This window comes from Porites lutea, chromosome 3, assembly GCF_958299795.1.
Source record: "Porites lutea chromosome 3, jaPorLute2.1, whole genome shotgun sequence".
Lineage (NCBI taxonomy): Eukaryota > Metazoa > Cnidaria > Anthozoa > Scleractinia > Poritidae > Porites > Porites lutea.
The window spans coordinates 47,322,587-47,346,365 of record NC_133203.1 but is presented as its reverse complement, the minus strand read 5'-3'; the positions used below and the strand labels follow the sequence as shown (position 1 = coordinate 47,346,365).

General features: G+C 38.5%; 1 protein-coding gene across 1 annotated transcript in view; it reads right to left on the bottom strand.

The window, feature by feature from the left end:
- Nucleotides 1-23,779, bottom strand: part of LOC140931292 (transformation/transcription domain-associated protein-like) — a 78,682-nt gene that overhangs the window by 39,913 nt on the left and 14,990 nt on the right. The window contains 40 exon segments of the mRNA XM_073381072.1: nt 1-62; nt 648-812; nt 1,201-1,290; nt 1,920-2,031; nt 2,151-2,218; nt 2,773-2,829; nt 2,941-2,989; nt 3,320-3,390; nt 3,785-3,877; nt 4,168-4,281; nt 4,502-4,630; nt 5,004-5,027; nt 5,293-5,355; nt 5,829-5,894; nt 6,888-6,992; nt 7,902-7,958; nt 8,050-8,114; nt 9,013-9,109; nt 9,621-9,707; nt 9,849-9,896; nt 10,008-10,034; nt 10,800-10,874; nt 11,409-11,507; nt 12,500-12,580; nt 13,398-13,509; nt 13,690-13,775; nt 14,259-14,406; nt 15,049-15,172; nt 15,979-16,082; nt 16,212-16,282; nt 16,733-16,858; nt 18,343-18,432; nt 18,760-18,870; nt 19,411-19,500; nt 20,035-20,113; nt 20,760-20,847; nt 21,268-21,324; nt 21,731-21,839; nt 22,234-22,328; nt 23,227-23,323. The exon segment at nt 1-62 is cut by the window's left edge and continues 21 nt beyond it. Of these exon segments, the coding sequence (XP_073237173.1) occupies nt 1-62; nt 648-812; nt 1,201-1,290; nt 1,920-2,031; nt 2,151-2,218; nt 2,773-2,829; nt 2,941-2,989; nt 3,320-3,390; nt 3,785-3,877; nt 4,168-4,281; nt 4,502-4,630; nt 5,004-5,027; nt 5,293-5,355; nt 5,829-5,894; nt 6,888-6,992; nt 7,902-7,958; nt 8,050-8,114; nt 9,013-9,109; nt 9,621-9,707; nt 9,849-9,896; nt 10,008-10,034; nt 10,800-10,874; nt 11,409-11,507; nt 12,500-12,580; nt 13,398-13,509; nt 13,690-13,775; nt 14,259-14,406; nt 15,049-15,172; nt 15,979-16,082; nt 16,212-16,282; nt 16,733-16,858; nt 18,343-18,432; nt 18,760-18,870; nt 19,411-19,500; nt 20,035-20,113; nt 20,760-20,847; nt 21,268-21,324; nt 21,731-21,839; nt 22,234-22,328; nt 23,227-23,323 (3,491 nt within the window).

Below are 23,779 nucleotides of genomic sequence, written 5' to 3'. Positions count from 1 at the left end.
TGCTGGGAGGCATGTTCCACAAGTAAAGCTGAAAACTGTAACAGCAGAATGCGAACAGCATCCTGCAAAAAAATTACAATTAATACATCCTATTTCCATGCTGATAACTGGCGCTTTGTACTTACAATAAAACGTCACAACCTTTATCATATAAATTTAATTAAACAATGCTAATCAGGGATTTAGAAATTACTTATTAGAATGAAGCTCACTTTCTCGCTGTAACGAGATCTACATATATAAATTTGCCGGAAATAGAATTCCCCACTTCAAAATCCCTGGGGAGAATTGGCCACAAGATTAGGCGCAGCTATGATTGGTCTATGGTATTCAAGGCAACCAATCATAAGTAACGCTTGTCCATCAAAGAGATCCCAAAAATCGTTACGCCGAAAGCTTGTACCAACAACAACTTTATTTATTTCAAACTCTTTACTACAAGAAAGAGATTCTTTGTCACAACTTGTACCATTCCCCATGAAGTTTCTGAAATGGGAAATAAGTGGAATCATGGGGGTTTCTGATAAACTGCCCACCCACCCCTCCCCTTAGTCACAATGTTGCCCTAAGTGAGTTGAGTTAGGGGAGGGGTGGGTGGCCAGTTACGCAGAAACCCTAATTGATCCCAATAAGTGTATTGTACTTACAGACGTTCCAAATGGATTAACTGGGTCAACAACCCTGCTGACAAACACACTTATGACGTTCTCGTTGCTGTCCTGTTCAGGACTCGGAGGTCCACCAATCAAGGCATCACCCTCGCCACGTTCAAAGGACACTTGAAACATGGGTATCAACACATATTGTAGGGCCTAAAGAGAAGAGAGCAAGAAAGTGTCAGGACTGTAACAGTTCAAAGGCGCTGTGTCACGTTATTTATCAAAATCAGACAGAGGGTACTGGCATCAAACTGAGTGAAACATTAAAATAACCGCTCCAAAATTTAGAAGAATGTGTAAATGGCACAGCAAATACAAAACGAGGCTCGGATGGACAGACTTGAAGAAGATTGAAACGGATTTCAATTGTGGTTTTTGAAAACTTGTTAGCCTAAAAGTAAGCTGTTGTTTGTAACGTTTGAAATAATGCTTGGAAGATATATTTTGTTGACTAAAAGCTGTAATTTTACTAAGATGAACAAGGCAGCTGTGACACAGCCCCTTAAATTGCGACAGATAGACAGCACATGGTCAAGTGTACCTTAGCTTTGAGCTCTTGAGGGAAGTTCTGATCGTGAAACAGTGCCACAAATTTGAAGAAAACAGCCCTCTTCTGCTCGACTGAGTAGCCCTAAGAATAGAAAGACAATGACGACACTTAATTGTTAAACCATACCATAAATAACAAAGCATCACTTATCACATCTTGTTTCTCTTATTTGGTTAATTACTTTGGTTAATTCAGTGCACACTACACTACTTTGGTTAATTTAGTACACACTATACTACTTTGGTTAATTCAATACACACTATACTACTTTGGTTAAATCAATACATACTACACTACTTTGGTTAATTCAGTACACACTATACTAGTTTGGTTAATTCAGTACACACTATACTAGTTTGGTTAATTCAATACATACTACACTACTTTGGTTAATTCAATACATACTACACTACTTTGGTTAATTCAATACATACTACACTACTTTGGTTAATTCAATACACACTATACTAGTTTGGTTAATTCAGTACACGCTATACTACTTTTAGTCTATTTGGTTAATTCAGTACACACTATACTACTATGGTTAATTCAGTACACACTCTACTACTTTGGTTAATTCAATACTACACTACTAGTGATGGCAATAAATCGGATCATGATGAATCCAAGGCAATGATGAATTCACCCTGGGAAAGGATTCATCATTTCCTTAGATGAATCATGGTCCGAGTGATCTAAATTAGGCTTACTTTTGCAACTTTCTCATCCAGAAATGTCCTCAAAAAATGGAAATCAGGCACATGACGGATAGTAAACACACGTAGCAACTGGAAAAGTAATTCCACCTCAGATGGACGGTGCCTGGAATGAAGATTAAAGAAAAGGTAAGAACGAAATTTTGTTGAGTCCTTAAGACCTAACAATGTTACAACCAACTGGAGATTAAAAATGATCATTTGAACACGGCATTGATAACTTACTTGATGTAGTTCAGCAAACACTTGGCCAGGAGTTTGGGTTCTCTCCAACGATGAATCGGAGTTCCATCCTAAAATATACCAAAATATCGCACTTCATTTGAGTGTCAATGTATTTGGAACTAAAGAAAACTACTACATCATTGAGGACACCACTTTACGAGGTCATCTGAGCCACTTGAATCTCGAGCCATTTGCAGGGCAAAGGCAGTACCTTCATTTCTCGGTTATTTTAAGATCTTGAGTATTGGTCCAGGGGCCAGTTTCTCGAACGTACCAACAACTTTTCGGGCCCAAAAAGCTGTTTTATGTTTGCCGTGTTTGCATTTTAGATCAATTTTCAATAATTTTGAAAATGATACAATGAAATTATCAGTTAACGAAGCAAAATTGACTGGTTTGTGAGCTAAGGAACTTTGCTGCTATTCAGCTGGTTTTGAATTCAAAATTTGCCTTCCGACGGTTATCGGGCGAGAAACGGGCCCCAGTCCTGGAGATCAAACCCGCGACCTCCTGCTCTGCAGTCAAGGACTCTACCAAGTGAGCTAGTCCTGCCCTGATTATATTACCAATACCTTAAGAACATATATAGACATTTTTACAAAATATTCTGCTGCAACTGCACCTTTTTCAACCTCTCTTGAAAGTTGTTCGACACCCAAATTCGTCTTAGATGACCAATCTATGAATTCCAAAAAAAAAAACACAATTAAATTACATGACTCAATAAAAAGTATCCACGTAATATTTCTTCAATGATGTAATCTCTGCCTGTTTCTCAAATAATTCTTACCAAAACAGGATGTTCTGGAAGCCAGGAATCATTGAACTTCACCAACAACCTGTAATTAAAAAAGGTGGATTCATGTCCAGTTATATATTCAGAGAGTACTTCTCGCAATAAACAGAAAGAGCCTCACATCACATCTCGGCAGGTATGAAGTTATGTTGACACTTGTGAGATATTGTCCCTTCGACGACATCACTCATCCTTTTTTCTGCCATACCCCGATTTGTCAACGCCAATATTCTACCATTCATGACAAAAGCATTGCTACTTCTTCCTCAAACAAGCCGTTCAATATGTGGGCACACAGTTGGACTGACAAATAGGCCAGTAAATGTTTGATGGGAGGAATGTATACAGGAAACTTGAAAAGGACTAGTTCTACCTGATAATCTGGATCCCTTGGTTTTGTAGCTCCATTTTTTTCTGAACCGCTTGAACTTGATCTTCAGGAGGCTGATGGCAATTAACACAAAAAAATTATAAGCCATAGGTTAACCCTTTCACTGCCAAATGTGGCCAAAGGCAAGTTTCGACCAAATTTCCAAATTTCATTTTCCAAAATTGTGAAAAACAAATAGCATCATGTGAAAGTACAGGCAGAGAGCTTTCATTTGAATGGTCACATCATAGGATTTCGTCCACAGACTCAAAAGTTAGAGTCACCTTACAAAACTCCATCAAACACTCAGGCAGTGAAAGGGTTAAACAACACGAGGCAACCAAATAGTCAGAAGAGGCCATGATTATGATTATCAAGGATTCTCTCTTCCATACAAAATATTGGAATCTTTGTTTGCCCCAACTGTTTTATTTTGCGTATAGTTTCAACAAAGGCGAGCTATCTTACCTGCGGTATGCTGAACGTACTGTTGACCAGTTTCAACGAGTGTGCTTCCAAGGTTTGTCTCAAAGGTTTGGAGCTTTCCTGGCTGAGGACATACTGGAATAAAATATTGTTAACGTTAAAAAGAACCATTACGTTTTTGTACACCTTTATAATGTTGTCTAGACAACAGAGCGTTTTTACTCACACGGCTGGCAGAAACGCAAATTTCCGGGAGCAAAACAAAGTGGGACACCAACATGAACGCAGTCCAATTGCTGCCTGACCTCAAATGGAACGATCTATAATGTACCAATTCTCACACAAAACGTTCCTTAAACACTCTTCTTGTTTTGCGTACGAACAAAAACAATAATAAATAAGTCCTCGGATTGCCGCGTACTTACCATGAGCAAACGGTTCATCTGAGAACCAGAAAGTTGTAATAAGAAGAAATCCACAGTCTGAGTGGGATATCGAATCAGGAACTTCAACAGTGGTTCTCGTAGGGGACTTCCAACCTGAAAATCAGTCATAAAAATATGATACACGACTGGCAAAATCAAACGTTATTTGGAATGTGATGTCTGATCTTTTTCCACCTTTCCATCGTCCTTTTGGTTGCCAATGGTTTTTATCAAAGCAAGGGTAATAAAATCTTCTTTATTAGGAGAAGTCCTGTTGCTAAGGGGGTGACTTGATCGCTTTTTTTAGCACGTATCAATCTTGTCCATTACTTACTTCCATCAAGAGTGACTTCTCTACTTTCAACACCAAATTGATGAGAGGCTCAATTAACTTTGAAGAAGCCGCCGGAATCAGGTAAAACATGTTGATTATAGATGCGCAGATTTTTAGTTCTTGCGCAACCTGGTTAGAGAAAGAAAACAACACAATAATCAACAATGACGCTTGTAATAATAATTTATAACATCCGCCAAGTATTGAAAGGACACAACTACAGCTTTTGCCGGTTAATGTGGGTACATAATTTTTTTCACGTACCAGCTTTTCTGAACAGAGGCCTGCCCAGAGGGAATGTACACAAACAGGACTCAGGTCCCATGCGAGATGCCATCCCCACACAATCACACAACCCGTAAAGGCTGGTCCAGTCACCAAGAACGATGACCTACATTTATGAAGTAAGTTTGGACTAAGCCAATTTGACTAAACCAGAATAAAAATACCATTTTCGGAAGCACCAATATCTTGAACCTGCCAATAACATAAATGACTGAACTCATTTTGGCAAATCCTTTTGCCCCTAAAAGGAGTCAAAGAAAAAAAGATTCTGTCTTTTTGCAAAATGCTGAAAAACAAATAGTACCACGTGAAAGTACTGCTAAGGTAGTTTAATTTGATTGGTAATATCTGCGGATTTTTTTTTCCAGACTCAAAAGATAGAAAAACATTGCAGACTCGATCACTCACTTGAGGAGCGGATTCATGGATGAGCAACGAACTCTAGAATTTTCTATTTCGCTTCGGGTAAATTGACTTACCTCTTCAGAAGAGTGGCTGGTCTTCGCTGCAACTTGCTGTGTTTGAGTGGAACCAGTAGTTATCACTTCTATCCACTTCTTCAGATGTGCCTGGAAAAGTACAAAAAAAGCGTTAGCTGTGTTCTGCATTGACTCTTTGTGTCTCCTTTGCACAGCAGCACACATACACAACATCCGTAAGGATAAATATACAATGATAATTTTCCGACAAAGTTTAATACACTTATAATCTTTACTCAGCTCAACTGCAATGACTGCATGCGACGACCAAGCACGGATCGACTCCAGAAAACTCAGACAACGTGTAGTAATAGGCAATTTAGTTACTGTACCAAGAAAAAGACCCACAACTGAGCTTGTTTGCATTTTTGTTTTCATTGGGCCCGTAGACATTCTTGTACGAGAAAAAAGCTTTTTCTCTTCTCGAAATGACGTGAGTATTTTGACATTACAGGGATACAAAGCATTAAAAATAAACAGGATACCAGATAATATGGGTAAAAATTAAAGGGATATAGGATATGGAAAAACCTGCTATAGGGCCTCACAGGTATACAACTTACCAAGAGCTGTTCACAGAGTTTCTCATTAAAGCTGCCAGGAAAAAGCTCCATCAGATGTGATAACCTCTGCAAGAGGAAACAAGAGAAACGAATTTGGCTGGTGCAGTAATGAGGCGACCATTTATACCAAATAAAGCCCTATCTAGTTACAAACCAACTTTTCTACGAGTTGATATCTTACGCACAAAGTTGGAATTACGGAAACTGTTTTATATCCCCTGATAGAGATGTAACTACCATTTCATTTTTTTTCTACGTGGTCATCCTAGCCACCTGATGGCCAAATCGCTTGCAGAACATAGCCAGTACCTATTTTCTAAGTGTTTTGTAAGACCTTCAGTAAAACAGTGAATGGTTTGCACGCAGGAGTCATGTCATAAGTAGGAGGAATATGACCGTCCGGGTGAGTGTAGTATATCAACGTGATATAACTCACTTTGTCTCTGAAGATGAACTACCGCATAGGTTGTCGTAACGTCAGTCACTCTCAACAACAGTCTACTCAGGATTACGATCACCAGGACGATCATATTCCACCTACTTACGAAGACCCTCAGTGTTATTGGTTTGTCAATGGTGATCGGACCCGAGAACGTCCGCACTGTAACCCAGCGCTCTACTAACTGAGCCATCCCTGAGCAAATCTTCATAAGCTCGGTAAATAGAAGGTTTAAATTGTCACTTCAAAACAAACATAGATGATTCCTTATCATTACTTATCGAATTTTCACACAAATTGAGACAAGCATGAAACGTTCCGATTTTCTCCAGTTTTGGCCATTCATGTACCGTTCTTCTAAGTTTTTGTGCTCCTCTGCAGTTCTAAGCGGTTGATGTGTATTTCAGTCAATTCAATGACCAGCTCGTAAGTGTTCAAAAACTGCTTTAAATCTCGCGTGTAGTCCCCTAAAATAGCGCAAACAAGGCTAAATGTCACTAGTAAAACCTTAGGCAAGATACTCTTATCGCGTATGCGTTACTATTGTCTCCTGAGGGCAGGGCCAGCACTGCGTGACTCCTTCCCGAGCGGTTGCGAAGGAGACTAGCATTACTACTAACCTGTATGAGCTGCAGATTAAGGCTCCTGTAGTCACCTAACTTGAGTAACAGTGGTCTGATACTCATATGGACTTGCTCCATATCTACTTGAGACCCAGCCATAAACTAAAATGAAAAATGGAACGTGGAACAACCAACAAGCAAGTTAGTGCCAGCATATACTTAATTTGGCGCTTCTTTAAAACGAAAGTGTTAAGAGATGGGGGTACATGTCTCACTGTCCAATAGTTTGATTTGCCATTAAATACCGACGTCACTGTACGGGCACAATGGAATCATTCTGAGGACAGAAGAGTACCTAAATAACTCCGTATTAGGTCCATTTGACGCATTAGAAATAGAAGAAAAATACGTTTTTAGTGCTACAGGGATACATGGGCAAGAGTGGTAAAACAATTAAGAAATAGCTAGTTCGAGAGTTACAAAATGGCGAGTTGCTAATAGTTGGAAACTCTGACCGGTCTAATTGTTTGACAAATCAAATACGCAGTAATTCACCTGATGCTGGCAACGCGTAGGATAACTGGACTTATTACCTTAATGCATGAGTGGGTGTATAGACGATTGACTAGATACAATGATTAACTCACTAACTGATTGATTGACTAGTTTACTCCCTCAAAAGTGAACTCACCGATGTAATACCCAAGCAGAAGATAGATAAATAAATAAATAACAACTTAGAGATAGCACATCCACATAGTGGTTCTTCGTCTACCTGATTCCTGGTCGAACTGGAATTTGGAAATGTTTTGGTTTTTGAGGAGAGGGGAAAACAGAAGCAAGGGACAGAACCAACAACAAACTCAACCCACATATGGCGTCGACGCCAAGATTCGAACCCGCAGCACACTGGCGAGAGGCGAGTGCTCTCACCACTATGCAACCCTTGCTCCCAACTCAACGGTAGAAGAACGTTGGGCTAATCAAGTTTTAAACTTAACTTATTCAACTGAACAAGGGACAACGACAACAGTTTGAAGAAACAGCTAAAAGAAAATGTATTGTGATTACCTTTTTCATACAGTTTTTTGCGGCTTCTTGTATTTCAGTTGTAGGGGAATTCAAAGCCTGCACAACAGAATTTTAGTCAGTACTTACATATTTTTTCTTACCCACAGAAGTCGAACAATTGATGCTAAACTGATAAAGTTTAACGTACCTTGTACAAGACATTGAAAATCTTGTCCTTTACTTGCGTAATGTAATGGCACGCTGTCAAGGCATCTACATATTAATACACAAAGGAAATTAGTTTCCCTCGATATCGAAACTGATTGGAGAGATATTTCCATTCTTTGTATACAACCAAAAAACACAAACACTGCATTGAATGACCTACGAATTTTGTGGGAATGTAGTGGAATTGACAATACGAGTAAATAAACAGAAAAAGAGCTTATTGCTACCGCCCTCTTTGTCGACGCCACCTTTTTAACGGCGACTTCGACAGCTCAGTCATTTCTTGACACTAATATTGCTAATAGGGTTAGATTTCTGTGGCCCTATCATCATCATAATCATCATCATCATTATTCGGCCCTTTCGGTCGGGATGCTCTGAGCAATCTTATTCCACACCTTCCGGTCCGACATCGCGTTTGACAGATCCTTCCTGTCAATTCTGTGGCCTTCTACCAAACCAGCAATGGCGGTAGAAAGTTCCAGTGATTTTGTTACCTCTGCGTCCTGCGTCCCTGTCCCAACTAAATCCCCAAAGACACAAAATAATTCATGGCATGCGTCCCGTAAGAAACAAACGCCGATCGATAGATCTAAACAGGTGTTTCTGAAGAAACATTCTGTTCGTGTAATTACTGTGGCAGTTATTGTGGCTGTTGTTTAACGATGCATATTTCATTTAGCCTTTCTTGTGCTTTAAAATAGAAGGACTATATTTTACTTTTAGTATACTGTAATACAGAGTTTTGGACTCTGTCTTCAGATTAACTGTCTGGTTACGTAAAGGCACTAGCATTTTCAATTTTGAACTCGTTTTGAACTGGGACTCAATGGTTCTGGACTGGGACTCATGATTTTTCACAAGATGAGTCCCACGACTCACCACAACTATTTGTAACAAAATCACTGCTCAGTTTTTAAGAATAACCACTCTGATTACTTACTCAGTGCGCTTTTCCGTAGAGGTGTTAGAGACTGAACTGTTTTATAGCATGGTAGCTTGAGAAGTTGAGAGTCATCTGCCTCACACAAGGAAAGTAACTAAAATATATAAAGACGCAGATTAACCAAATTCTCATTCGTAACAGTCAAGCCTAGCAAATACTTAATTGTTGTTTTATAATTTAGGAAGCTAAATTAAAGGGGCTGTGTCACGGCAGTCCAGTTCATTTTGTTTAATTTTGCCAATTACTCGCGCTCAGTCGCTATTGAGCTTAAAGTAAGCAAAGAAATTACATGTAAATGACAAAATCAGAGATCCGAGACAAACAAATATGTCTTCTGAGCATTATTTTTGAAGTTGCAGGCAGCAGGGATCAACTTTGAAAAACTGTTGGGCTGAACAGTTTTCAAAAGCCCTAATTTCAATCCGTTTCAACTTCTTCAGTTTTGCCCATCCGTGACATCTGTTGTTTCTTTTATGTTATTTTAACCGTCCTTTAACGTTTTAAGCGATTATTTTTATGTTTCTCTTAATTTAACGGGCATTTTGTAATTTCCTAATTTGGCTGAATTTCGTGACACAGCTCCTTTAATGCAATCCAACAAATACCTCATGGAAGAAAACCTTGTGTTCCATGATCATCAAATCCATTGTAAACAACCGAGGAGTCAACGTTGTGCAAAACGTGTTACCATCCTGAGAAAGGGAAAATAATACCATGGCAAAAAATCTGACATGACTTTCCAACAACTTATCAAGTATTGACCGTACAGAAAATTGGTCACAGTCGAGATTTCTGAAGCATAACTAGTGCCAGTTTGAAGTTGCAAAACATACCATTAATGCAATCTGCGTGTTCACGGGTTGGTGCCGGAGTAAATGTTTCTAAGAAAAAATCCTTGATTAGTAAGTTTGAAACGAAACTATCGCCTTAATAAGAATTTCTAGTTGATTTTCAATACACTTTGTACCAGTGACCATCCTTGTAAGACATACCTTTGGTGGAATCATATCCTCTAAAATCTACAAAAAATAATCTCACGTTAACAATATTGCTTATACGAACCCAAAAAAAGAAAAACAGGAAACCTACTATTTCGTTATGAAAATCAATGAAAACAAACAAAATCTAAATAAAAGTTACAAGTTCCTTCCGTTTTTTGACTGAACTTGGAAGTAATAAGGAAAAGTACCCAAAATAAGCAATCACCTAGGACCTAATTCACGTTTCAACATTGAAGCTCAAATACACGAAAACTTTCTGTAAACTGCTACTATACATACAAAGCACGAATATTGCTAATGATCTTTCGGGAGTAATTAAGAGAGACAAACAAACCGAAAAAAGAGGCGTCAGCAAATCGTTTAAAGGTGAAAGGACATTATAACTGAATTTAACAACTGCGTCGCTGAGTGGAGGTGGGTGCCCGGGATGTCCAAGGGTTTCCACCTTTGGCACAGCCAGCCCCAAGACAGAGTTACGCCCCCATGGCTGGCAAACCCGCGCCCTCCAGCCATGAGCCCCCACGCCAATAGGACCAGGCACCTGTCACACTGATTTAACAGTGGAAGAATTAAGGGGGGAGGGATGGGGTAAAAGAATGATCCAAAGGCTAAACGAAGAGAATGGCCGCCACGAAAACACTTTACTGAGCACATGGAGGTGATGCAAGCAAGGCTGACCGCGCTTGAGCCAAACGACTGACCGCTGACCACGCCCGCGCTCCTTGTTGTTAACTGTGTTAAATAAATATTTATTTAACCTCATTTACTTCTCAAACAACTTACTGTTTTGTGAGGAAGCATGATGCTGTGAACGGATCTCCCATAAATCTCGGCTAGCACAGATACGGAGCGTTGGGCCTGTGAAAAACAGAGACAGGACTTTAAAGGAGTTATTCCATACCTAATTTAGTTTTTAAGTCAAGAAACTAAGCCTGTTTGGCAAGGATCAGAGTAATAAATAGCTCAGAACAATGAAAAATTAATAGTTTACCATTCAATTATATGAAAGATAAGCAGGTTATGAAACTTCCTAACGAGTATTTAGTTTAAATTCAATACTGCTACGTTACAAACAGAGTCAAAAAGAGAGAGCAATCAGAGTCATGCTGATACTCATACCAGTTCACTCTCAAACAGCAAGAGTGAGTGTGGTAGTCTCTCACTGGATTTCAAGCCGGAATGGGCACAATGTTTTAACAACGTTATTTGCAAAATTTACGTTCGAAATAAGGGCTCATCGCGAAAACACGGAATGTCATGAGTATTGAAATTATCTCTTTTTGCATCTTAATTCTTCTCCACAAAGTGGTACTAGAATTTAAAGCTGGTTTGCTCAAGTGAAAAAAGCGTTTCCCTGCTCTTGAAATATAATAACCTTATTGGATTTTGTACCTGTTGCCTTATAGTCTGGTTTGGCGAAACAATTTCTCTGACAAGGTGCTGTGTCACTGTTGGAAGAGCTCTTTCTCTCACTGCCTTGATGTGAGATTCCTGGAATAAATGCAGTAATCATAAACTATTGTTATTTAGGAATAGGATAGCAATAAGAGCACTTTTTGAAGAAATCCCTAAGAAAAGGCATGTTAAAGAATTGATGGCCAGAATAAATGGAGATTTGCTCTGCAAGGCTTTCTGTCCTCCATTTGACCACTTCAGACCCTCAGTAAAACAGTGAATGGTTTGCACGCAGGAGTCATTTCATAAGTAGGAGGAATATGACCGTCCGGGTGAGTGTACTGTACCAACGTGATATAACTCACTTTGTCTTTGTCTTTGTCTTCACTTTGAAGATGACTACCGCACAGCTTGTCGTAATGTCAGTCACTCTCAACAACAGTCTACTCAGGATTATGATCACCAGGACGATCATATTCCACCTACTTATGAAGACTCTCAGTGTTGGTTTGTCAATGGTGATCGGACCCGAGAACGTTCCCTCTGTAACCCAGCGTTCTACTAACTGAGCCATCCCTGAGCAAATCTTCATCAGATCGGTAAATAGAAGGCTTAAATTGTCACATCAAAACAATAGCAATAAGAGCACTTTTTGCAGAAATCCCTAAGAAAAGGCATGTTAAAGAATTGATACCCAGAATAAATGGAGATTTGCTCTGCAAGACTTTTTTGATTCTGTCCTCCATTTAACCACTTCAGACCCTCAGTAAAACAGTGAATGGTTTGCACGCAGTAGTCATTTAACCACTTCACATAGAGACTGAATTACAAGGACATGAAGGACAAGGACATGTCTTCATAGCTCAGTTGGTAGAGCATCGCACCGGTAAATCGCGAGGTCACGGGTTCAAACCCCGTTGAAGTCCTGAATTTTTGTTTCAGCCTTCTTTACGCTATTGCATAAATTGCGTTCACTGCTACGATCATTTCTTCATTTTCATTTCATTTCCGCAGTTCATATATGATTTATTTCATATATCATTAACAAGGACATGCATAACGTTTGAATCCACGTCAATGTTGCCTACCTCGCCGGTCTGTGGCTCATTGCATTGCCTCAGCAAGGCTTCTAAAGTCCGTTTTGCACTATCAACTGTACCAGCGGATACCTACAGCGAAACATAACGTTAACCAAATAAAATGCCTTTTCACACTGCAGTAAACTTAAGAGTCCTGTAACAGCTCCTTGCAATAATTTAGCAACCCAATTTTTTACCCAAGATACATGAAAGAACACACACAGTTGATTCCCAAATGATGATTCAAAGTAGACAGACTGCAAGTTATATTAGTTGCTAAAAAAATATATACATCTACGAGTCGCAACTGTTCATCAGTAGGATGCCTAAAATGCGTGCAATTCCACAATTGGTTTCGGCTCCATTAAATCCTATACCAATAGCAGAACATTTTAGGAGGAGCCACCCACCGTGTGAGCACAGTCACGGACAAGAGGGAGACAAACAGCAATGTCAGACACAAGGATAAAATATGAACTTTCTAGCAACAACTTTACTACATTATGAGGTGCTCCTACACAATACCTCATGCACTTTTTATTTGCACTACTGACGAGAGAATTTACATTGGGTGACAAGAAATACTTTAAACAGAGGAGAAAAAGGCTGTTGAACATAAATTAAGGTCACTCTAATTTAACGAGACACCTCTTTTAATGAAAAAAAATTATCATGTCCTAGTTTCCTCTTCAAACTATAGGGATCCTTGGCATTTAGAATAGTGACTGTTTGTAATTCATTGACAGGGTCGCAACGATATGAGTTGCACCGTGCATGGAATGTTTTCACGTTTTTCACACTAACACACAACAACAGGCATAATCTGACTAAGCGAAATCATGCCATAAGCTGTGACGAGGTTCTTTCTCTGAAATGCTGGCCTGCCAACCTCGGCTTCTTTGCTCACCTCATTAGTAAGATCCATCATGACAAAGCACAAGGCATTGATAAAACTAAGTTGATGTTCAATAACCCACTGAAGTGGCATTCTCTTCATCAGGAAATTGATGGCAGTACATCTGAAAAATAAAACACCAGCATTACTTCATAAAACTAAACACGACTGTTGACCTGAAGAAAATATATACAAAAGACATCAGCACTTAATCTCTCGAATTATTGTAACGTATCTGAGACAAACGAAAACCACATTTAAACTGTTTTTGGCGGACTATAGCATAATAAATTTAAATTCTTACCCGCCATTTTTGGCAAACCAAGCCCTCTCGTAACAACATCCGCATAGTTTTTCTGACAGGTACTCAAACAAAGGCAGACGTGCAGCCTTTTAAGAATAAAAAAGAAATAAATTACGAGTACAGTCACAAATCACTTTTCATGTTCCATTTCTTTTAAGACACAGTTAAGTTCAAATTAATAAAAGCACTTTCTTGTTATAACTACCTCGATTTGTTGAATATGAAGTTAGTTGAACCCATTCTATAAAAATGCATACATTGTCAAGACTCAAATACACAAATTTAGCTAGAACAAATCCTGGCTCGCACTGGACGCTTTGAGCTTTCAACAGCTTTTTTGTTTTTTTGAGTCAATCACTTTCATTGAACTGTGATCGTGGCATAAATTTATGTAACATGTACGTTGCAACCAGGCAGCTAACAGAGAAATCAGTGACAAGACATCGTTGCTGTCCACCTTTTCAAGTCAGCATTAAAGTAGAGCTCCCACAAAATTATTTTGAGCCATGTGCACTATTGAGGCAAGGACCGATCGGCATCAACCCTCATTTCATGGAAAGGCTTATTACCTTGTAACCATCTCCGGTTATAGCAGATGCAGTTTCAATCATAACAGCCACTGCGAGTTCACCAACTTTGTAGAATTCTTTGTCCTCCATGGCCATCACGGCTGCTATTGCATCTACCATGACATGAATATCCATTCCTCTACGGTTCCTAAGTGATTAAAGAACAATTAAATGATACACTGAATAACATGCAAATAGGAACATGTCTTGCAAATGCTCACAAAACTCAGCGTGCATAGCACAACTCACGTTAAGCCCTGAAGGGTGGGGTTAGCACCTGCACGGGTGACCAGCTACAAGTATCTTGTTGTAAAGTGTGTTCTCTACCCTATTTTATTCTTAAATGCTAAAATTAATTAAAAGCGTATTTCGGCCACTGCGTGGAAAACAACTGGCAAACTAAAAACGGTTTTAACGCCCAAGGTATTAAGCTGGAAACCAGTATTCAATCCATCGACAGCTAAAGCACCAAGGTAACCGTACCTTGGTGTAACATGAATTCAAAGATAGATTTCCGTTAAAATGCTGAAATGAGACACACCAACACATAGCTAACAGAAGCAAACTCGTCTTCCTTGTAAGAACTGAGTAACGAACAGCAGCGTTTTCCTTAAAAGGTGCTCCAAAGCGTGATGAATGAAGGGTTTAGTTTCTAAACAAACTGTGGTGTTGCGTCGGTTGGGAAAAGAAATACAAAGATCTGGTTTTATCAACTGAGTTGACAAGGTAGTTTGGCCACCATAGGGAGATAGAGAAGCTGAAGTTTCGAGCGCTATTTGCTATGAGTCACCTAGCCTGTGGTTTTATTGGACAGGGCCCAGCTTGTTGCACCACGCCCACGATGGTGAAATGTCGCACAAGGTGTGAAACAAATGGTACTGCTGCCGCCTTCAGCTCCTTTATAGTACCAGACACTATCAATATGAAAAACAAAATAAATACAGTTTCAATGCAAGACTTAAGCTAGGTTAATAATCCTGACTGATGTGATCATCTTTGAGATATTCATAATTTGTTTATAGAAAATATACATTGAGATACATGTTTCATTTCACATCAAATGATACAATGAAAAGTGTTTTTATTTGGCAAAAAAACAAGAGCCATGATTGCCACAAAATGTCCAGTGAAACCTCTGTGAGGAACACCAATGCACTGTAATAACAGGAGGAGTAGAAGAAACAACATGTACATTCTATGTAAAAAGTCGACACCTATGGTATCTTTTGTACTCCGCAAAGACAAAAAAAATTCACTCATTATTCGAAGCTGAAGCCACTAGGCTGTAAGGTAACAATAGTTAACCACATGTGCTGCAATGATAGGAAGAGCTAAAATAACCAAGATGTGCATCTTATTTAAGAACTCATCACCATGAATGTCTTTTGTACTTATGGACGATGACAAGAAAAACACTTATGTATGACCATCTTGTACCAATACAATACGAAATATATACGAATAAGACAAAACTATTTAATGCTGAGTTTTGCCAATGTGCTAAGAATTGTAAAGAACAGTTTACACAAAATTTACAACCTTTTATTGTTTCGTAGTGAAAGACAGAGTTATGAAGGTTCAAACTCAACAAATTCTTCATAAAATGAGGGCTCATACATTTTGCTCGGACCCTAAATCTAACCTGATTTTGTTTTCTTATTTTTTTGTGATAAAAGGCGTCAAAAGCTCGGTATTGTTCCAAGACCCTTAAGATACTTACACAAAACCCCAGTGATTGCTTGTTCAAACACCTTCTTGGATAGCTCATCAATACACGGTGGCACAGCTGTCTTGTTTACAGTAGGAGGATTTTCTGTTCTAAAGCTAAGGAAAAGCAAGAAGGCAACAAATTGTTCAAATATTTTAAAAGGCTTGATTACAATACTGTAAAAAATATGCCAGCAACGAAATTTGCAAGCTAATCATATGAAGTGGAAATGTTGAAAGAAATACCTTCTGTGTGACAAAACTTGATGTAAAATTGATTCAGTGTCTTCCAGTGACATCATGGCGATCAGAAATGACTGTAGAAAAAAAAAAGATGTAATGTTCCAACTCTCATGACTTAAGGATATCTTAAAACGATTTTGGCATGTTCCGTTATATGCAAAATTGTTCACATTACGTATACCAGTATTCAAAAGCTGTTTCAAATGTTCAAAACAATTAAAACCTTGTTTTCAATTCCTCATATGGTAGCCTGCGTGGAAGAGAGGAAGAACTGACGAAGAGAGAAGAAAACTCAAACCCTACCACACCCTTCGCTGTTTTTTCTGCTCACATCCCTTTGCACAAATCCCCTAGACTGCATGCAGACATCTCCTATTTAAAGCAGGTGACGTCTTTTATCAGGCTACTGTCTATAATCTGAATGCTGGGAACAGGTTAATGAAAACTAGGGGTTTAGGGAATCAGAGTGTTGTAAACCCAATCTCATGCAGGTAATCCAATCTTAAGGTCCCTATAATCATTACCTGCACAACCAGCCAGGCCTGTTCTCGGTAAAAGACAGTGTGGTCTATTTGCATTGGAGACTGCTGAGGAATAACCGTCATGTTTGGTGGAAGTGTTTTCAACACTGTCAATGCTTTGTCAATAACCTGCAACAGACAATGTTCATCATTGCTATTAAACATTTACGGCTCTGTTTGCAAACCAGAGAATTCTTCCTTTCTCTTTCAACGGTTTTGACTCTCTATGACTTTCTTTGACTGTTAAGTACGAATCATGCTTCCAAATAGGCGTAGCCTGCAGTGCAGGCGTATTTTGGGTGGGCGAAACCTTATTCGTGTTCGTAATATTGTTGTAGCTGCCATCTTTGATTTTATGACAGTGGAAGATTGGGGAGAGTAGAAATAGTACTCCTTACAATAGGTGCGAGAGCGAAAGAAGGAAAGGGGGGAGGGGGAGAGGAGAAAAAAATATGGCGCTTTCGCGAGCAAATTGCGCGCTCAAAGAAAACGCCTGCACTGCAGGCTAAAATAGGCGAATCTTTGTTTACACTTTTTGCCTCATTAACATATGCTTATCACTGTCTGATGACGCTAATAAAACAAAAACTCTGAATATTGAAAGGGCATAACAGTTTCAGTTATCTCTGAAAATTTGAGCCCAATACACCAAATGGTTTCGGAGAAATTCTCTTCTAAAAACTCGAAATTTTACAGAGAATGTGTGGCTCATTAACTTTTTTGCCACACAGCAATTTGGCAATTTTTGATGGCTGATATTTCCTTTAATATTGCTCGCAAAGAGCTGAAAATTGCACAAATTGCCCAACTTTATCAGCTCTTTCGACTTTTGCATTTAATTCATATAAACGGCCACGGCTTCTATGAGTTAAGTCGTATGGTAATGAGGAAAAATGTAAACAATGACGTCAGCAACGATTCGCCTATACATGTACAGTCGACTCTCTCCTTACGGACACCTCCTTAAGACAAACAGAGCAACTCTGTAAAACGGACCCCTAGAGTTTGTCCCAGCCTTTCTTTACTTGTTTAGTTCTCAGAGAGATATCCGTCGTATAGAGATTCACGGACACTTACGGGGTGTTTACATGACACCGGGGGCGACTTTCGTCCCGGAGCGAGTTCACTCCAGTTCCCTCTCATGGCTCTATATTTGTTTACATGATTCCACCACAAAATGTCATGCCGGCGCGAGTCACCCCGGCGTGAGTTCACCCCGGTTCTCGTACCGGGGCGAGAATTTTATTCCGGTACGTAATCTCGCAACGGTATCACGTAAACGCGAAAAAGACCACCCGTTTCGGTGTGAAATCGGTCTGCCGGTGATGTTTGCGATTTTGAATCTTACGTGTATTTTATCAACATGAAGTGTACCTTCAAATAACGAGATATGAAATGACCCAGTCATAATGTAAACGCGATACGAAATAAAAAAGTCATCCCGGTATGAAACTCGCGCCGGTGCGAGTTTTCTCATGTAAACACCCCCTTACTCCCGGTTCCAAAGGCGTCTGTCTTAAAGAGAGTTGACTGTACTACACTGTAAAAAGAAAAAAGTCAGCTCTAGCACTGTGTTTTAACTTTCTTACATTTTAAGATTACACTCGCCTTACCATAGTAACAGGAAGTGAAACAGGATTGGTGCTTTCTGGATAAAATATTGACAGGCATGGTCCTGATGTTTCAGCACTGTTATACCTTAGCTAAGAAGCAAAAACACTTTCTTTTAATACAGAGTAAAGCATTTACACTGCATAGGTCATGCAAACAAGGACATCACAACACGTTATACAAACTATCTCATTACTTGCTGTATTAAACCTAGAAAAACTGTGGTGCTGTTAGGAAATTTGAACGCCCTTAATCCCTTAAGCTTAAATCTAAACGATTTTTTCTGAGCTGGAAATTATGAGCACTTCACTCCGGAGGAAAGGATAATTTTAAGCACAAACTTAAAATAAAATGCATTTTCCACCTCTAATTCTTCGATCCGAAACTGATTTATGGGCCAAACTATGCCCAGGACCAACCTTCTGCGGCTCTTTGAGCATTCTCCTGTTACCGCCACCAAATTTGCCCAAAACCCTGAAAGCCACATGAGCAATACTATCATGTGGATTGCGAAGAGTTTTCCAAAGTGCCTGAAAACATAACATTTGGTGGCAAAAATGTTAAGACATTAATGGCATTTTAATAAAGTTTTGTTCAAGTCCGGTTTTCATTAGCGCCAAAAGCACAAGCACAAGCATAAGAAAGTCCTTATCATCCTGAAAACTGGCCTTGATGTTGACACGTACAAGAACAAGGGTCAAATTTTTATTCTCTTCTTGTGCTTGTGTTTGTGATCAAGGCCCCCTTACGAGGGGGTATGTATTTCTCTAGTGCAAATGTCAAAACCTGTCATTTCGCATATTGAGGAGGAATTCATGTTGCTGTCAGTATTTTGCTTTGTATTTGCACTTTTTTTAAACTCATCTTTTGTGTCGTTTGTCACCATTTCTGCTGTCTTATGTCGCTTGTCGGGATTTTACACTAACAGGGGCTCGTGATTGACTTTCCATTGATATTCACTAAACACAGGACTTTCTTGTCCTAGTCTTGAACTATCAAAACGAAAGTTAAGCTTAAGTATGCTCACTAAACAGCGTGAAAGAGCATTACTATCTTCAAAGTCAACTTACTTGGAAAAGTTCTGCCCTCACTGGTTGAATGTGGTCATACAGGAAGTCAGGTTGAAGATTGTCAACACACAGCTCCAGTGTCCGTAAGCCCTGGTTATCATACAATGTTAAAAAGGAAGAGTCAATCATTTTGTTTTCCAGCTGAACTTAATATAGTGTCACTAAGGGCCGAGGGAGAGGGATTTCCCCCAGCTAATATCAACAAAACTTCAGCCTACTTTCATAGAAAACAAAAGGAAAATAGGACCACAAAAACTTCCAAGCTGTTTGATTCATCGCCTAGTAATTGCATTTGGTAAAATCCAACTAGTGGTCTGTTATCAGTGCTGCATTCTGATTGCTTGAGCTACTACTAGGCTATATGTTACAGCCCACTAGTAGCGAAAAGCGCCACATTTTTGGCAGCAAAACAAAAATTAAGTCTAGCTTTAACTAGTTGAAGTTGTTTTGTCTCGATAATATTTTCTGACCAACTAGTTGGATTTTACTAAAACAATTATTCCTCTCGCCCTCATGGCCTTTGAGTCAATAGCCCATTCGGGCTTGAGAAATAATTGTTTAATACGCAACAACTTAAAATCTTAGTGACAGCCCTGACCCAGGTAAGAAGAAAGTTTTTAGTACCTGACTGACAAGTGTTTGGGATCCATTTAATGCAGAAACAAGTGGATCCATCAGCATAGGCAAGTATGGCAACAAGGAGCTGAAAAGGAAAAAAACAGCAGCTTTCAATAGGAGTCTTGAGCTGGCCCGTTATACATTTAATGATCTATTACTTACCAGTACACGTCATGCAACTCAGCATTTTTGACAAAAAAGGAATCTTGCTACAACCTGGATCTCATTTATGTGCTTGTGTTTATAGGTTTCAACATAATGCAAATAGGAAACATGAATTAAGACGGAATCCATCAGGAAATTGAGTAATTTTAATTTTCAGTGGACAAAAGCCTTGTACCAGACTAATTTAAACAATATTACATTCTTTTTTACATTTTTCAAGGGCTAAAGATGTAATAAATTATCTGTAGTAACACCAAAGAAAATTTCTCATGGACGTCCGAGAAAATGAACGTCAAATTTCACAAGAATTCTGATTACTCAGGTAAAATTCTGAAAATTTCATGTGTAAGATGAAATTTTGTGACATTTGACATTCATTTTCTCAGGCTCCAATAAGAAATTTTTTTTTAGTGTTACTACTGATGATGTATTCATCTTTAGCTTTTGAAAAATGTAAGAAAGAATGCAATATGCACACTATGTTACACACAAGGCTGATGTGTGATGGTTGGCATTGTGGCTGTTATTCATCTCTGGCAAAAGCATTATCTAAGCTCCCATCTTACCTCAGCCTGACAGGCACTGTGAGGCACAACTCAACAAACAAGTCTTTCATGTACTGACGATGGATACCACTCTGAAGGTTGTTCAGTCCTTAGAAACAAAAAGGCAAACAATTATTGGAAAGCAAAGTTAAGAAGGGTTCATTAATTTGATAGATGGTAATTTCAATATTTGCCCTTATGATGCCATTATATACTTGAGAATGTAAATCAAAGGCCAAATTTAGACAGCTGTGTTTAATGCACAAGTGGTAGACTAGTCACTATGTATGTCTTAGACACTCCACCCACCAGTTGAGTGGAGTGACAAAGGTGAATGTGGACCACTGAGATAACTATGAAGAAGGCCCCTGTTTTTGCTTTCTATTTTGCCTTGTTTTGAATACTCTCCTACTGTATTTCTGTAAGACTACATGAGAGTAATGTCTCAACCTCATCCTCATCCTCTAAATGATGTGATTATTAGACTTTACCACAGCTACATAGTACCTAGATGAAATGAGACACTAACCTTGTAGCAAGTTTGGTAGGAGAGGCAAAAACTCTTGATACAAAAGATCATGACTTCCTGAAAATTAATGAGAAAAAATAATTTCATCTTTGTTCAATTCTTTTCTTTAATAATACTATAGTTTCTTTGTGATGAAGAACTGTTATTGATGTAGTAATACTAGTTAAGGAACACCGGCAAATTATCAGACCAGAAAATAATAGAACAATTATCCTGTACAATTTTTATTCAAACATTATCCAATATATTTAAAGTGCTATTTTAGAAAAGAGAGAAGTTACATGTTCTACTTGGTATTGCAAAGTAGAGGACACAAATTTATAATCTTAGAGCTAAAGCTTGAAGATCTCATGATACACAACACAGTGAAGATAAAGCGAAAAACAGATTACTGCAGAGAGGTGAGGCATAATTATACAGTGGGTGTATGTATAGATTCTATGGAACATTTCAGAAAAATTACCTCCACCAATGGATCTAAAAAGTGCTCTCAACAGTAAGAAATAATTGTATGGCTCCTTGGATGTACAGGCAAGCTCCATGGATCGATTTACAATCTCATGTAAATGAGGCTGCAAGTAAAAATAATCAGCTGTCAACTCCAACTAAGAGACAAACTAGCTCCCAACATCAGTGGCTTCATAGCTCAGTTGGTAGAGCATCGCACCGGTATCGCGAGGTCACGGGTTCAAACCCCATTGAAGTCCTGAATTTTTTCAGGCTTCTTTACGCAATTGCATAAATTGCGTTCACTGCAACGATCATTTCTTCATTTTCAATTCATTTCCGCAGTTCATATATGATTTATTTCATATATCATTAACACAAGACAAATTAATTTATTAGTTACACGATTGTACAAATGTATGCTGTTAGACATAAACTGTTCCTAGGCCAGAATTCAAATAGGATGAACTTTCTTTATAAAACATTAATCAGAACTCCTTTTTCTGATAAAAAAATTACCTTCAGCATCTGTTCATTTTCAGAGGCAAAAAGAGATACTGATCCAAACACGAGCTTGAACAGTTTGAGGTACAGGTTGGACCGCTCCATATTAGCTAAAAGTGAAAAACATAGTATTGTAATTTTATTACACTAAAATACAAGCATTTAGTTACTAATAGAAGTTGGCATTAAAAAAAGAAATGATTTTATACTTTATACTACTACATTGGAAATTTCTGCAATTTGATTGGGTTAGAGCAGTGGTATTTCAGCTTAATTTGAAATACCTACATGTTAAAATTACAAACCTTTTGTGGGTAGTAGTATAAACAAATAATAGCATGATTTGTATGTGATATTTGGCATAAATACCACTTGTGATATTTCAAAATTGTCTCAAATTTCACTCGCCTAATGGCTCGTGAAATTTCGTATAACAATTTTGAAATATAACCCCAGGTATTTATGCCAAATATTACTACAAATCATGCTATTACCTAAACTAATCCTTAAGAGGAAATCATTTGGGAAGTTGGGAAGGATTAATAGACATCAACTTTCTTGAAAGTTAAGTTGTACAGGTCATTTTTAAAATATTGCTAGCCCTACATTTGAAGCTTATTATTATGTCAATGCTACAACTGGCAACAAAATCGTTGAGAAACTGTCTTCAAATAGGGTAACTTCTGAAAGCAAACCAATCCACACCCCTCTCCCCTCCCCTCCATTCAAAGTTGGGTGTTAGTTGTTTTCTACAAGTAGCTCAAGCAGTAACACAACATTGAACGGGGGAGTGGTGGAGAGAAAGCTTTAGTTTACCCTTTTTGAGTTGGAAAAACATCAGAAAGGCCCCATAAGAGTTAAGTGCCTCACTTAATTTTGACACATTGTGGCTAACAAAAAGGGGACATTTTCTACATGGCCCGAAAAATGACATCTCCAAAATTCATTTCTTCGTTTTACTTCAAACATTCTTTGATTTTCCAGAACATAAACATAACTGCTACTTACTTCCCATTTCATCTAGTCTGTCTAGCAGAAATCGCACAAGGATTGTAGCAAATGTTGCTGATGTGTTTGGGTTTGCAAGAAATGAGTTGGGGATAATCTGTAAAGAAATCAAATTTCAGTACAGTAACTGTATATTCAAAATGTTACCATTATAATTATTATACTGTTAATACTTGGATTTACTTAAAGGCATAGCCCCATTTTCTAATAATATTAACTAATACTAATAATTGATTGACAGTTTTTTGGCCCAGAAGCTCAATATAAATTATTATTCATGGTTAACTTTTCAACTAAGGGTCGACTAATTAAATACAAGTAAACCCATTCTGTTAATTCATTTTTTGGATCATATTACTCAAAACTGCAGGGTGCAAAGAAAATCATTTTTACAGCTTGCCATTCGGGCAAGCTGACGCTAGCATTTACTAGCCCAGACATCATTTCAACTAGCCCCAAAACCTTTTCGTCGAGCAGAACTGATTTCACACTTCTTCTGTTATTAGAATTCCTCAAAGAAAATCACTTGCCCGTCGGGCAAGTTAAAAACAGA